This window comes from Rhinopithecus roxellana, chromosome 9 (genome assembly GCF_007565055.1).
Source record: "Rhinopithecus roxellana isolate Shanxi Qingling chromosome 9, ASM756505v1, whole genome shotgun sequence".
Taxonomy (NCBI): domain Eukaryota; kingdom Metazoa; phylum Chordata; class Mammalia; order Primates; family Cercopithecidae; genus Rhinopithecus; species Rhinopithecus roxellana.
This window is the reverse complement of record NC_044557.1, coordinates 93,045,236-93,059,258: the sequence shown is the minus strand read 5'-3', so window position 1 is coordinate 93,059,258 and position 14,023 is coordinate 93,045,236. Positions and strand designations below refer to the sequence as shown.

The following is a 14,023-nucleotide window of genomic DNA, read 5'->3' as shown; positions in this document are numbered from 1 at the left end:
ATGAATAGATAGATGGATGTATGAATAGATGGATGGATGGATGGATGGATGGATGGATGGATGGATGGATGGATGGATAGATGGATAAATAAGTAAATGAATGGACAGATGGATGAATGGATGGATAGATGAATGGATGAATTGATAAATGGATGGATGAATGAATAGATAGATGGATGTAAATAAATGGATAATTGGATGGATAGATGATGGGCAAATAGGTGAATGATGGATGGATCAGTTAATAGATGGATGGCGGATGGGTGGATGGATGGATGGATGGGTGGGTGGATAGATGGATGGGCTAATAAGGATCTGAACTAGGGTAGTGGGAGTAGAGGCAGCGAAGAAGGAACAGGCACAAGAGGCATTTCTTCAGTGAGACTGAAGGTCTTAATGCCAATTTAATGCATGGGGTGAAGAAGAAAGAGAGCCAGAGGCTGACTCCCGGGGCTTGCCATTGCCTAGGATCAAATACAAGAGAAGGAGCACATTCGGGCCAAGGGAGATCTACTTAGTTTGAAACAGACTGAATTTAAGGCAGAGTGCCCTGTCCACGGGATCTTAAGAGGAGATTCCAGTTTCTCTTTATGAGGAGGAAGGAGAGGAAATAGGAGAGCTCTGAAGTCATCTGCTTGGAGCTGCTGGTGGTGATGGCTGGGATGGCCTGAGGATAACATGCAGAGTGACACAGACGGGGCCTGAGGCAGAGGTCTGGGAATGCTGACATTTGAAGGGTGAAAAGGATAAGAGGAGGCGTGGAGAAATCAAGAGAAGAGTTGGGATGTATGAAGAAAACCAGGAGCATCTGATGCCATGGCAGGCAGCAGATGAGGACATTTCTAGAGGAAAATGCTTAGCAGGCAAGCAGCAGAGAGCAGTGGAAAAATGGCAATAGAGTGAGAGTTCTAAGGGTATTGGTGGTTTTTTTTTTTTTTTAATTATAGATGCTGAAGACTGCTCAGGTACGATTGTGGGGCAGGACTTCTCAAGCTCGGCACTGTCAACATCTTGGATGAGAGAATTCTTTGTGGTGGAGGTGTCATGTGCATTGGAGGATGTTTAGTAGCAATCTAATGCATGGCTACTAAATCCCAGCAATCTAATCCCTGGGCTCTACCCACTAGATGCCAGTAGCACCCTCTCCCTCAGAGGTGTGACAATCAAAATCACCTCCAGACATTGCCAAATGCACCCTAAGAGACAAAATTGCCAGGTGGAGAAGCAGTCCTGTGTGGATAGGAGGAGGCGTGGAGGACAGTTTTGTCCCCAGCAGCCCCAGGGCAGCAAGGCAGCTGTCCCACCACCACCTCCCCAGCAGGGCCCATTGAGGGTCACAGGGGAAGCAGGGAAGCAGAAGCTGTCTGTCCATTGTGTGTGGCCCAGTGACCCCGTTCTGACTGAGCACAAGAAGAGCCCCTGCCTAGCAGAGGCGACCAAAAAACCAAAGCTTTTATCCTCCTGGGCAAATCCCTCCCCACTGCCTCCCAAGCTCCAATTCCTGCCAGCCCTGCCCCTCCTGTCCTTGGATGCCTCCCATTTCAAGCCTCTCCCTCTCTCACTCAGTGATTCCTGCATTCGTTCATCAATATTCTCTGCACACCTATAAGCTTGGAGAAACTGACTTACCTTTCCTCTTTCTCCTAATCCTGGTCACATTTCTTTTCTTTTCTGTGTTTATCTTTTCCCCTCTCTTTCCCTCCCTTCATTCTTTTTATTACTTTTATTACCTTCCCTCTGTTTCTTTCTCTCACACACAAACTCTTTTTCTCTCTCCTCCTCTCCTTCTTTCTCTCTCTTTTCTCTGAGCTTCCATCTGTCTTTCCATCCCTTCCCTCTCTGCCTGTTCCCTCCTCTCCTCATGCACATGTGTGTTTGGATGGGACAGGCCTCCTCTCCTCTGCATCTTGTTCCATCTTTCTGTGGGCAGTTCTCTTTCTTAACAGCTTTTAACCTGCTTTGGTCTTGAGCTCACTACCGTTTTCCATTTTTCAGATGGTTAGAGAGCACCTACCATCTTCTAGATGCGGGAGATACGTGCATCAATAGGACCATCCAAGAGTGGGTAGTTGAGTTGGCTGGTAGTCAAATGACCACACAGACTCACATTAACTAAGGGCTTTAGCTTACTAAAGGCCAGGGACAGCTTGGGTGCTTTCATAGGCATAAAGTTGTCTTTTCTATCACAGTACGGGAAAGAGATGCTATAGCCAACCTCATCTGCAGGTGGGGATCCTGAGGCAAGGAGGTGTGAGCTAGCTTATTGGAAATTACATAGCCAGCAAGTAGCAGTGCTGCCAGTTGAAGCCTGTATGTCCTCTTTTTCCTTTTTTTTTTTGAACAGAGTCTTGCTTTTTAGACCAGGCTGGAGTGCAGGGGTGTGATCACAGCTCACTGAAACCTCTGCCTTCCAGATGCAAGCAATTCTTGTGACTGAACCTCCTGAGTAGCTGGGATTACAGGCACATGCCACCACACCCGGCTGGTTCGTGTATTTTTTAGTAGAGATGGGGTTTCACCATGTTGGCCAGGCTAGTCTCAAAACTCCTGACCTCAAGTGATCCACCTGTCTTGGCCTCCCAAAGAAGCCTGTATGCCCTCTTAGCCATTACGCCCTCGGCATCACTGAAACAAAATGTTAGGTGCTAGGATGTAGCTACTTGCCTTTGAACTTCCTCCAAGTAAACTTTATCTCTGCAGAGGCAGGAGAACGTCTTTTAAAAGTCTTATTTCCGGCCAGGTGTGGTGGCTCATACCTGTAATCTCAACACTTTGGGAGGCCGAGGTGGGCAGATCACCTAAGCTCAGGAGTTTGAGACCAGCCCGACCAACATGGTGAAACCTCACCTCTACCAAAAATACAAAGTTAGCTGGGCATGGTGGCCCATGCCTGTAATCCCAACTACTTAGGAGGATAAACAGGAGAATAACTTAAAGCCCAGAATGCAGAGGTTGCGGTGGGCCAAAATCGCACCATTGCACTCCAGCCTGAGCAACTCCGTCTCAAATAATAGTAACAATAATAAAATAAGTCCTATTCCCAGCACCTAGCAAGATGTTTGATGCATACTCAGTAAAAATCTAAGCCCTATTATTGTGTTGCCAGCCCCATAGGCAGCTGTTATTGTTCTAATAGGGAGACAGGCCCAGGGTGGGTTATCTAAGATCACACAGCTTGTAGGTGGTAGAGCAGAATTTGAACTTGGGTCCACCTGTCTCTAAAGATGGGTTTCCTCCCATGCTTCCACACTGCCTCTCTTGATCAGAAAAATACAAGGAGCTCAGAACATGTCCTCCACTCCCTGGGTACCTTTGCTGGTTAGAAGCCAACTTGCTGTCCTGTGGGGAGGGACAGCCAATTTATCTCTGTTCCCCTGAGTTCTGGGGACCCCAGACCTTAGTGTGGTGAAGGTGAGGGTTGGGGGCTGGTGGGAGTTGTAGACTCATGCAGATTCTGGTCCCCACACACAGATGCTGTGGGTGAGATAGAGCCGTGGCACAGGAACTGTATAGCCTACACAAGCCCCTGGAGCCCTTGTTCCACCAGCTGCGGCTTGGGGGTCTCCACTCGGATCTCCAATGTTAATGCCCAGTGCTGGCCTGAGCAAGAAAGCCGCCTCTGCAACCTGCGGCCATGCGATGTGGACATCCGTACACTCATTAAGGTGGGTCCAGAGCAGGGGTGGATGTCTGGACTTCACAAGCAGACAAATCCGGGTTTGAGTCTGGCTCCTGAACTTCCTCGTGGGAAGCATTTGTAAAGTGAGAATATTGTAAAGTGGGAGCAGTTAAGCTCACTTAGTAGATCTAGTGTAACAGCTATTTGGGATAATGCAGGTCACCAGATTGGTGCACTGTGAATTTCACTCAATGGAAGCTTTGGTGGGCATCATATTATTAGAATCAGGATCACTCCAGGAAAACCTCAGGGACCCTCAGGAGTGGTCTTCTATAATGATTCTGAGGGATCCTTACCAATTTCTATCCTCCCTTCACTCCCATGCCAACCCACTCACACAGAGCAGCCACACTGGGTGATATAGGGAGCACTAAATGAGGCTCATGACCCCTAGAGTCAAATGTCTACTTGCATTAATTGCATGTGACTGTGGCCAATCTCTGCTCATCACTGAGCCCCCATTCCCTCATCATTAAGATATTGGAGTTGATCTCTGAAATCCCTTTCAGCTTTAAGAGTCCAAGATAATTAAAATAAAGCATCAAAGAAAATTGGGCCACATTAGCTTGAGCCCCAGCTTCAGAGTTAAAAGTGGATCTGATTTATCTAATTCAAGTCTCCCTCACTCATGCCTTAGGAGTGGTCAGCCTTTTGTCACATCAAAATCAAAGCAAAAAAAAAACAAAAAATTCAATAGTTATTCCATTTTTGGAATGCTTGATGGTTTCTTAGGGATGTTGAGGCCAGGGTTGCCTCTGGTGTAAAACAAGCAGCACAGCTCCCTGTGATCCTCTTCAGACATCCAACATCACTGCTCATCCCCTAGACACCTTCTCCAGTCATCTACATATTGATCAACTGGATCCATTTTTCTTCTTCCTTCTCCTTCTTCTCCTCTTCTTTCTTCTTCTTCCTCTCTGATTATTTTTCTCTGTAATACTAGCTTTTGTATTTTCTGCACTTGGTATACAGTAAGCATTCCATAGACATCTCTTAACTGAAAACATACGTGGAAAATGTACCAACCGCAGAAGAATTAGAGCAAAGGTCCTAAGCTGAGTGAGATGGCTCTACCATTACTGGACCAGATAATGCAAGTCCAAGCCAATTTTGATTTCTAACCAATTTTTTTCCAGAATTATGTACCCTCAGAGGGTTTCCCAAATTGGGCAAGCTTCATGCCGCCATGCAGCCTAGATCACATGGTGCTGTACACAGTAGACCCTGAGAACCCTTAATCCAATGGGTTTACTCTGTGCCTACTCTGTACTATGCATGGAATTATACCACAGAGACACAGAAAGAACAGCAAATCTCAAGTGGCCCATAGCCCAGTGGAAGGTAGAGTTACCTTTTAATAATGTAAATTCATTTGAATACATTGCATATTAAAGGTGTGTGTGAAAGACCACGAGAGGCAAAGGTGGGCAGGGAAGTTAGGGCAAAGCATGTCCCCTGAGCATGGAGTCCCGATGCCAGTTCTGCCACTAGCTAGACAGGGGAACTTGCTTGGATGAAGGAGCTACACAGGCTCCCCATGTTGGTGAAACCACGATGAATGGCCATAGGCAAGACAAAAATGCAGGACAAAAGAGATACAAAAATGCAGGCTGTGAGATACAACCCAAACAAGACATGTTCCTCTGTGGTTCTCCATTTACCTCTGTGCAGTACACTGGATCTCACTGTGTTTGTTGCTGTCCCTCCTTGCTTGAGGATGCTGTGAAGCTGAAAGTAAGGTGGAATGCTCCCACATAGTGAGGAGGGAAAAACGGGACTCAGGGGAAGAAGGTGATTGTCCATTGTCTGAGCACCCCCACTGAAAGCGCCTTTCCTTTCCTTCAGGAAGGGAAGAAGTGTCTGGCTGTGTACCAGCCAGAGGCATCCATGAACTTCACCCTCGCTGGCTGCATCAGCACACGCTCCTATCAACCCAAATACTGTGGAGTTTGCATGGACAGCAGGTGCTGCATCCCCTACAAGTCCAAGACCATCAATGTGTCCTTCCAGTGTCCTGATGGGCTTGGCTTCTCCCGCCAGGTCCTATGGATTAATGCCTGCTTCTGCAACCTGAGCTGTAGGAATCCCAATGACATCTTTGCTGACTTGGAATCCTATCCTGACTTCTCAGAAATTGCCAACTAGGCAGGCACAAATCTTGGGTCTTGGAGACTGACCCAATGCCTGTGAAGCAGTCAGCCCTATGGTCAATAACTTTTCACCATTGAGCCTTATTTTGTCAATTTCCTACTCATTCCTAGTTACCCTGATCTGGACCCTTAGCCTCCTTTTCTGTCTCTAACCACCCAAAAGACCCATGATGGTGCTGCTCAGGCCCATACTATGAGTTTTCTCCTTGACATCATTCAGCACCTACTCTAAAGAAAAATGCCTGTCTCTAGCTGTTCTGGACTATACCCAAGCCTGATCCAGCCTTTCCAAGTCACTAGAAGTCCTGCTGGATCTTGCCTAAATCCCAAGAAATTGAATCAGGTAGACTTCTAATATCACCAATTTCTTCTTTAGATGCCAAACCACAAGACTCTTTGGGTCCATTCAGATGGATAGATGGAATTTGGAACAATAGAATAATCTGTTATTTGTAGCCTGCCAAGAGGTACTGTAATGGGTAATTCTGATGTCAACACACCAAAACTATCCTGATTCCAAATATGTGTGCACCTCAAGGTCATCGAACATTTGCCAAGTGAGGTGAATAGTTGCTTGATTTTGATTTTTAATGGAAAGTTGTATCCATTAACCTGGGCATTGTTGAGGTTAAGTTTCTCTTCAACCCTACACTGTGAAGGGTACAGGTTAGGTTTATCCCAGTCAGAAATAAAATTTGATAAACATTCTTATTGATGGGAAAAGCCCCCAGTTAATACTGCAGAGACAGGACAAGGTCAGCCCATTTCAGAAGGACCAATTGACTCTCACACTGAATCAGCTGCCGAATGTCAGGGCTTTGGGTACTTGGCCAGGCTCTTCCTTGAATCTTCTCCCTTGTCCGGCTTGGGGCTCATAGGAATTGGTAAGGCCTCTGGACTGGCCTGTCTGGCCCCTGAGAATGGTGCCCTGGAACATTCCTCTACTCTTACAGAGCCTTGACAGATCCAGCTGCAGACCATGCCAGACCCACTGAAATGACCAAGACAGGTTCAGGTAGGGGTGTGGGTCAAACCAAGAAGTGGGTCCACTTGGTAGCAGCCTGGGGTGGCCTCTAGAGCTGGAAGCTGTGGTAGTCCAAGGGCCCCCGTGCTCAGGGCACATCTATTGCACAGACTCATTTAACAGCCTTTGGTTCTGCTGACCAAATGGCCAGTTTCCTGGTATGAAGATAGAGGTTTACCAGTTGTTTAGAAACAGAAATAGACTTAACAAAGGTTTAAACCTGAAGAGGTTGAAGCTAAAAGAAAAAGGTTATTGTTAATGAATATCAGGCTATTATTTATTGTATTAGTAAAATATAATATTTACTGTTAGAATTCTTTTATTTAGGGCCTTTTCTGTGCCAGACGTTGCTTTCAGTGCTTTGCATATATTAGCTCACTGAATCTTCTCGACAGTGTTGAGAAGTTCCATTATTTCTGTCCTTACAAATGTGAAATGGAAGCTCATAGAGGTGAGAAAACTCGACCAGAGTCACCCAGTTGGTGAGTGGGAAAGTAGGATTCAGATAGAAATTGGACCGTCTTTATAACCCATATTTTCCCCCCTTTTTTTAGAGCTTCCAGATGTGTCAGAATAGGAAAATAGGAAAACATACTGGAATAAGTGGCTTTTTTTCACTGCCATTTTTCCCTCTTATTGCCTTTCTAGTTCCTTTTTAAAAGACAAGAATATCTGATTTTCTGATAATTTAGGCTCCTAAGCATCAAAAAATCATGGGACACACAAAAATTCACAAATCCCCTATAGCTTCTCCCCTCTTTCCCATCAGAACCAGCTCTCATCACACATTTAAAAGATGATTCTGTTTACCCAATGCTGCATATCGAGTGTTGTGTAGTTATTCACAGGGAATTCTGTGCAGTGTGCAGAGAGATTCCTAAACAGGAAAAGGACTAGGAATATGTCCTCCTTAGTATGACCTCCCCAAAACCTAGTCCAGTGCAAGTCATACAGTGGTGCTCATTAAATACTTGATGAATACGGGAAGCTGTGCATGTGTTCCTACTTTTATTCGAAGCTCTCTTCTTCCAAAGCTACATGAAAACATAATTTTAACAGTCAAAATTTTATATTAAGTGCCTTAGCAAAAAAAGACATTTAATATTTTAAAGAAATGTGTGTGTATATATACATATATTTGTATATGCATATACAAGAACTCTTGTATAAAGAGAATTCACCCCATGAATGATCTCTTCTGTAAGTCAGTGTGAATCATATTAGATTTTCTTAGAGTGAAAACACCTGCCATCTACAAATTACAAGGCTGGATAACAGCTCACTCCATTTGAAATTTAGTGAAGGCCGGGTGCGGTGGCTCAAGCCTGTAATCCCAGCACTTTGGGAGGCCAAGACGGACGGATCACAAGGTCAGGAGATCGAGACCATCCTGGCTAACATGGTGAAACCCCGTCTCTACTAAAAAATACAAAAAAACAAAAAAACAAAAAACTAGCCGGACGAGGTGGCAGCCGCCTGTAGTCCCAGCTACTCGGGAGGCTGAGGCAGGAGAATGGCGTAAAAAACCTGGGAGGCGGAGCTTGCAGTGAGCTGAGATCCCGCCACTGCACTCCAGCCTGGGCGACAGAGCCAGACTCCGTCTCAAAAAAAAAAAAAAAAAGAAAAGGAAAAGAAATTCAGTGAAAACCCAAGAGCTAGGTTCTTACTGAATTTGCATCTCAGTTTGGGAAACTGAACTTAGCTTTCAAAGATCATAGGAAGTCGGGTTGGAGAAACTAGGGATTATTCTGGCAATGGGTGGAAGAAGGTGGTCAGAATAACCCAGTCACCACTGGTTTTGAGAAATGGAACTATCTTATGCAGAGCCCAGAGGGCAAGTCTCAGACCCGTGGGTTGAAGTCATGGAGAAGGAAATTTGGATCCAATGTAATGAAGCTCTTTCTAAGTCAGAATTTCCCTGCAATGGTGTGGCCGGATTCAATAAAAATGAAGAATAATACATATAATGGAAAAAATCTCCATTGATTGAGTGTTTACTCGGTGCCAAGCACTATGCTAAGTTGTTCATTATCTTATTTAATTGTTACAGCAATTTTGAGTATGCGTCTCTTCACTATTTCATAAATGGAACATGTGGGACTCAGATTTTCTGAGAAGTCAGCCCCCAAAAAGAGCCCAAACACCAGCTTATTCTATCAGCCCTTGCTCTTGCAGAGGCCTCTAGAAAAGACCTGAATGACTCCTATTGGAGAATCATATCTACAAGGGGCTTCAAATAGACCAAATAGATCATCACCTCTCTGGTCCCTTGTTAACTATATGTTCTGAGACAAAGAATAGGTACCCTACGGGTTAGTTAACCTTGGCTGAGGAAATTTACATTAGTACTTAGAGTGAATTACTCAGGTGTGCTTAGGTGTGCAACAGGGAGGGAGATCTGAATTCACCAAATTAAATCTTGCTAAACCTTATTATAAGCATTTGATGAGCGCTTAGCATACACCAAGCTTTGTGGAAGGTGCTTTCCTGCCATATCTCATTTAATCTTCACAGCAGACCTACAGAAAATGACACTATCATCTGAGTCTCACAGAAGTTTAATAGTTTACTCAAGGTCTTACCAGCTAGTGAACAGCAGACCAAGACTGGAAACCCAGGATAGTCTGACACCTGAGCCATCTCTTCTTGTGCTGCGCATAGTTATTCTGTCCCCAAATCAGAAGGCATGACCTTTATAACAGGTGCTTTACTGACAATAGCTGCAATTTTAACTTTGAAAATGATTCAGAGTTATCAAAGATAGTAGACTCAAATGATATGATTGTCTGTAATCTCGCTAGCCTTGTACTGTGTGCCCGTAGCAATTACAGGGAAGTAATCTAGCTCCTGACTACTACGTTGAACTATGTCACTGCTTCTTACAAACTTGTCTTGATGCAAAGCAGCCACAGTGATAACCCTGCATATCTGTCAACTATGTATCTCTGCGTGTGTATGTATATGTATGTATATATCTATTTTCAAATTGTGATTTAATATTTAAATATTCCTACTGCCGTTTTTGTGACTGAAAAACTACACATGAGGAAACGTCTTAGAATTTTCCAATAGAAGAAAAATAACACTTGGGCAATCTGTCATGTTTCACAACAGTCCTCGTTTTTCTCGTGATTTGTGTAGTGGGGAACGTGTTTGCTCAGTGTGAAGGGTCTCATTGCTCAAGTTCTCTGTGTAAGGCTTTTCTCCTTAAGGGAATAAACCATCGGCAAAGTCACGTACTGGATTTGGTGGCTTCTCTTGTACCTGCAGTTGTTATGAGCCCATGATGGAGCATTGAGCACGTTCAATAAATGTGCAGATGGTGGAAACGAGGTCCCAGACACTTTATACAGTGACATTAAAATGGCTAAAAAAGTTTGGAAATGGGTTTAGAAACACAAAGTTTAGAACTCAGAGAAGACAAGGGCTGCCAATGTATCCAGGCTGGAAGACACCTCATGTAAATATAAAGTGAAATTTTTGGCATTCATTCATTCACTCACTCACATATTCAGTGTCTTTCTACATCCCCAGTGAGACTGAGAACCGTGAGTGAGGTCAGGGACTGTAGTTGCTTCCTCTGAGCCTAGCTCAGAAGCAGGCACATGTCAAGAACTGAGTAAGCAAGGATCGGATGGATGGACGGAATATCTATTGCCACCTGCCTTAGGAACCAAGAGGAGGAAAAAGAAGCGTAAGGAAGGGTGCAGATGCAATGGAAACAGTCCTGACTTTGGGCCTCAAATGGATCTTGATATCCTTTTTTCCTTACTAGGCCCATCTGAGCCTCAGTTTCTCCAGCTGTGAGATGTAGAAAATGATTGTACCTACCCCTCAGTGGGATGCATATTTCATACAAAATTTTAAAATAGAGCTTAGAATACTAAGCACTTAATAAACTTAGAACATTAAGCACTTACTAAACACATCTATTATCAGCTGAGTTTCTTCATAAACTGGGGGTAATCAGCAAGGTTGAAGTAAGAATTAATGTCAATGTGTGTGTGTGTATATTTAATTTATTTAGCCCTTATTTAAAATAGCAAATGTAAAGAAAACTATCTATACTCAGTTATAGTGTCACTATCTATACTCAGTTGAATGCTCTTTTACCTCAGCCATAGACTGCTGAGCCCCTTAATTTTTTGCTTTTTATGTTTTCATGTTATGCTGTCACTTGATTTAAAACCCAGCTTCTCTAAAGCAGGAAGGGTGTGTTACTTCTCTATGATTCCCAAGCCCGACACAGCACACAGCATATGCTGAGCTGTGTGAACAGATGTGCAGATGGCTGGGGCAGATGAAGTGAATGCCTCTTTTGATACCTCTTGGCCAAATCCCTCTCATCCACTTGACCCCAGAACACATGATGAGAGTATAAAAAGTCAAGGGGAGGCTCCATTCCAATAAAAATATAATCGTCACACGAATTCTTTCTAGGAACGCCTCTATCCTGAAACATATCGGTTTCAAAATTGGAACTTAGATCATGGTGTCCTGTGGGTGCCTCAGATTAAGATGAATGTATAGACGTTAGGGCAATTTTTTAGGATATCAGGTGGCTGAATTGGGGGGGGGGAATGGGATTTAGGGGAAATGGCCAGAGCATTTCATTATGAAGCATTTTCTTTTCAAAAGCATATTGCAGAGATGCCAGTGTTCTCCATCACCCCTACTGACAAAATCGGAATGCAAAGGCATCCTCTGTATTCAGAGAACCAAAAATTCTAGTTGAATCTGGTTCTTTCTAAATGTAGGAATGAGCAAAAATGACTTCTGAGGAGACAAACAAGCTGTCACGAAGCCCGTGCACTGCTTCATGTATTTTATTCTGGAACGAATGTCTCCAGATCTCCAGCCTAAACCTCACTGCTCTTGTTTTTCACACAACCCTAACAATGTAGATTTCTTAGTCCATTCCGTAAAAAGGGAGAGGAAGCTGCCCGAAGTAGGCTTATTGATAGCAGAGGCCAGCCCGGCAGCAGAGGAGAAGGTGGAAAAATTAAAAGCCAGATGAAAGATATAAAAGCAGGTCATCTAAGTCCGAGTGGGACTATGTAATAATGGAGGGACAAACAGCCGCCACAGTCAGTAACAACCTTACGGGCATCCACAGTCTTAGTCCCAGGAATTTACTGATGTTCCACAATCCCAAGACATCAATAAGTGGGGGCATGAGTCATGTGCTCAGTGAACGGTTTTAAAAGACAACAAGACAGCAAGGGATTTAATCCATTTTAGAAATGACTGGGCAAGCGATTTATTCTCTCTGAGCCTTGGTTTTCTCATCTATATGAAGCAAGGAAAACTCCTCACAAATAAATAATAAAAAGGTGAAATAATCTATAAAGCACACTAAATATTATTAAAGAAAGTATACATCTGTTAATTTAACAAAAGTCTCCTGTTATGTGCTTTGCTCTATGCTGGTCCTGTCGATACAGAAGAAATCTCACCAGCCTGGCCAACATGGCGAAACCCCATCTCTACCGAAAATACAAAAAAATTACCCAGGCATGGTGGTGCACCTGTAGTCCCAGCTACTTGGGAGGCTAAGGTAGGAGAATCACTTGAACCTAGGAAGCAGAGGTTGCTGGGAGCCCAGATCACACCACTACACTCCAGCCTGGGTGACAGAGCAGGAGTCCATCAAGAAGAAGAAGAAGAAGAAGAAAGAAGAAGAAGAAGAAGAAGAAGAAGAAGAAGAAGAAGAAGAAGAAGAAGAAGAAGAAGAAGAAGAAGAAGAAGAAGAAGAAGAAGAAGAAGAAGAAGAAGAAGAAGAAGAAGATCCCTAGTTTGCAGGAAAAAGGACACCCACAGTGACATGTGTTACACATGCTAGATGTCCCATCTCTGTGTGGTGGTGCCTGCCTCCTGGGGAGGACTGGGCATTCAGCAGACACTTCTTAAAGCAGGGATGAGAAAGGGCATGTTCTGCCACAGTGAGCTTTGCTGTCAATGGACTTAATCATGCAACAGATATGCCCAATTCATCACCACAACGACATCAATTACTCAGACACCGCTGCATGTATGTGGGGGAAGGGTGCAGGAGCAACGTGAGCCCAGTCACAGTTAATTAGACAGGGAGTGGCACCTGAGTAGAGCTGGACCAATGAGATTCTTCCCCTTAAGAGACAGATGATCTGATTAGTTTTGGTTCAAGAGCCAAAAGGTCAGGTAGCCCCTGAGTTAGGGCCACCATTTTATGCTTCAGAGTTACAGAAAAATCTGATCTTAGAAAGGAGACGGCTAACTCCTCCCCAATCCTGTCTCCCACCCCATAGGGCCAAGCCTCACCTTCTGCTCTTGGATTCCATGTGGGACACTGGCGAAGGGTTTCCACGTAGCCTAAGAAGCCCAATATAAATACGTAAGCCAATGGATTTAGACCAGATCTAGGGGTCAACCCAATGACTTTCTTAGGGAAATTGAAAAGGGCCAAGGACAGACCCTGTACATGCTAATCTCAGCACACACTTGGCCTCCCAGGGGCTGCTGAAACCCAAGAATCGGAAGATTTGAAACCAAAACAAGCAGCTAGGAGACCAGAATCAGATCTCCAGCTGGCCAGACAGACTTTGGGTATGTATCTCTAAATAGCACTGATACATGTAAACACCTGCAACAGTTCCTTCCTCGCAGAAGCCAGACCACAGCAGGTCTGGGTGCCACATTGACTCCTCAAAGCTGACACAACCCCCTGCTGTGATGCTTCCTCGCCATTTCCTCCACCATCTACTTTATCTTAGTTCCCGTCTTACACAGGACACAAAGTAGGAAAGGCACTTCTTATGTTTGTTGAATAATCATGAGCCGACATGCTCCTCCCTCCCCTGACTTTAAACAGGGCTTCTTAACCTGGGGTCCCTGGGCCCTCCAAGAATCTATGTATAAAATCCAGAGGGCCCTGTTTTCAGATGGTGAAAAAAATGCATCTTTGTTGTTCCTAACCACTAATTGCAACTTAGCATTTCCTTCTATCTAAATGTAGGCGACAAATCCTAATAGTATCAGCAGCTGTAATCCAGATAATCCTCTTATTTCAATTGCAGCAGATAGCTCAAAATACAGGACTTGGAAATTGCAGCGATGTTGAGGTCTGCTTCCACATTACTGCTGAAGAAGTGCATGTGACTAGGTCACACAATAGTCACATTTGGATAATTA

The 14,023-nt window shown here is 44.3% G+C and overlaps 1 protein-coding gene across 1 annotated transcript in view; it reads left to right on the top strand.

Moving 5' to 3' along the window:
• Positions 1-7,840, top strand: part of CCN4 (cellular communication network factor 4) — a 37,636-nt gene extending 29,796 nt beyond the window's left edge. The window contains exons 4-5 of the mRNA XM_010380286.2: positions 3,472-3,665; positions 5,525-7,840. Of these exons, the coding sequence (XP_010378588.2) occupies positions 3,472-3,665; positions 5,525-5,824 (494 nt within the window). The 3' untranslated portion in view covers positions 5,825-7,840. The remainder of the gene's footprint in view (positions 1-3,471; positions 3,666-5,524) is intronic.
• The last annotated feature ends 6,183 nt before the right edge of the window (positions 7,841-14,023 follow it).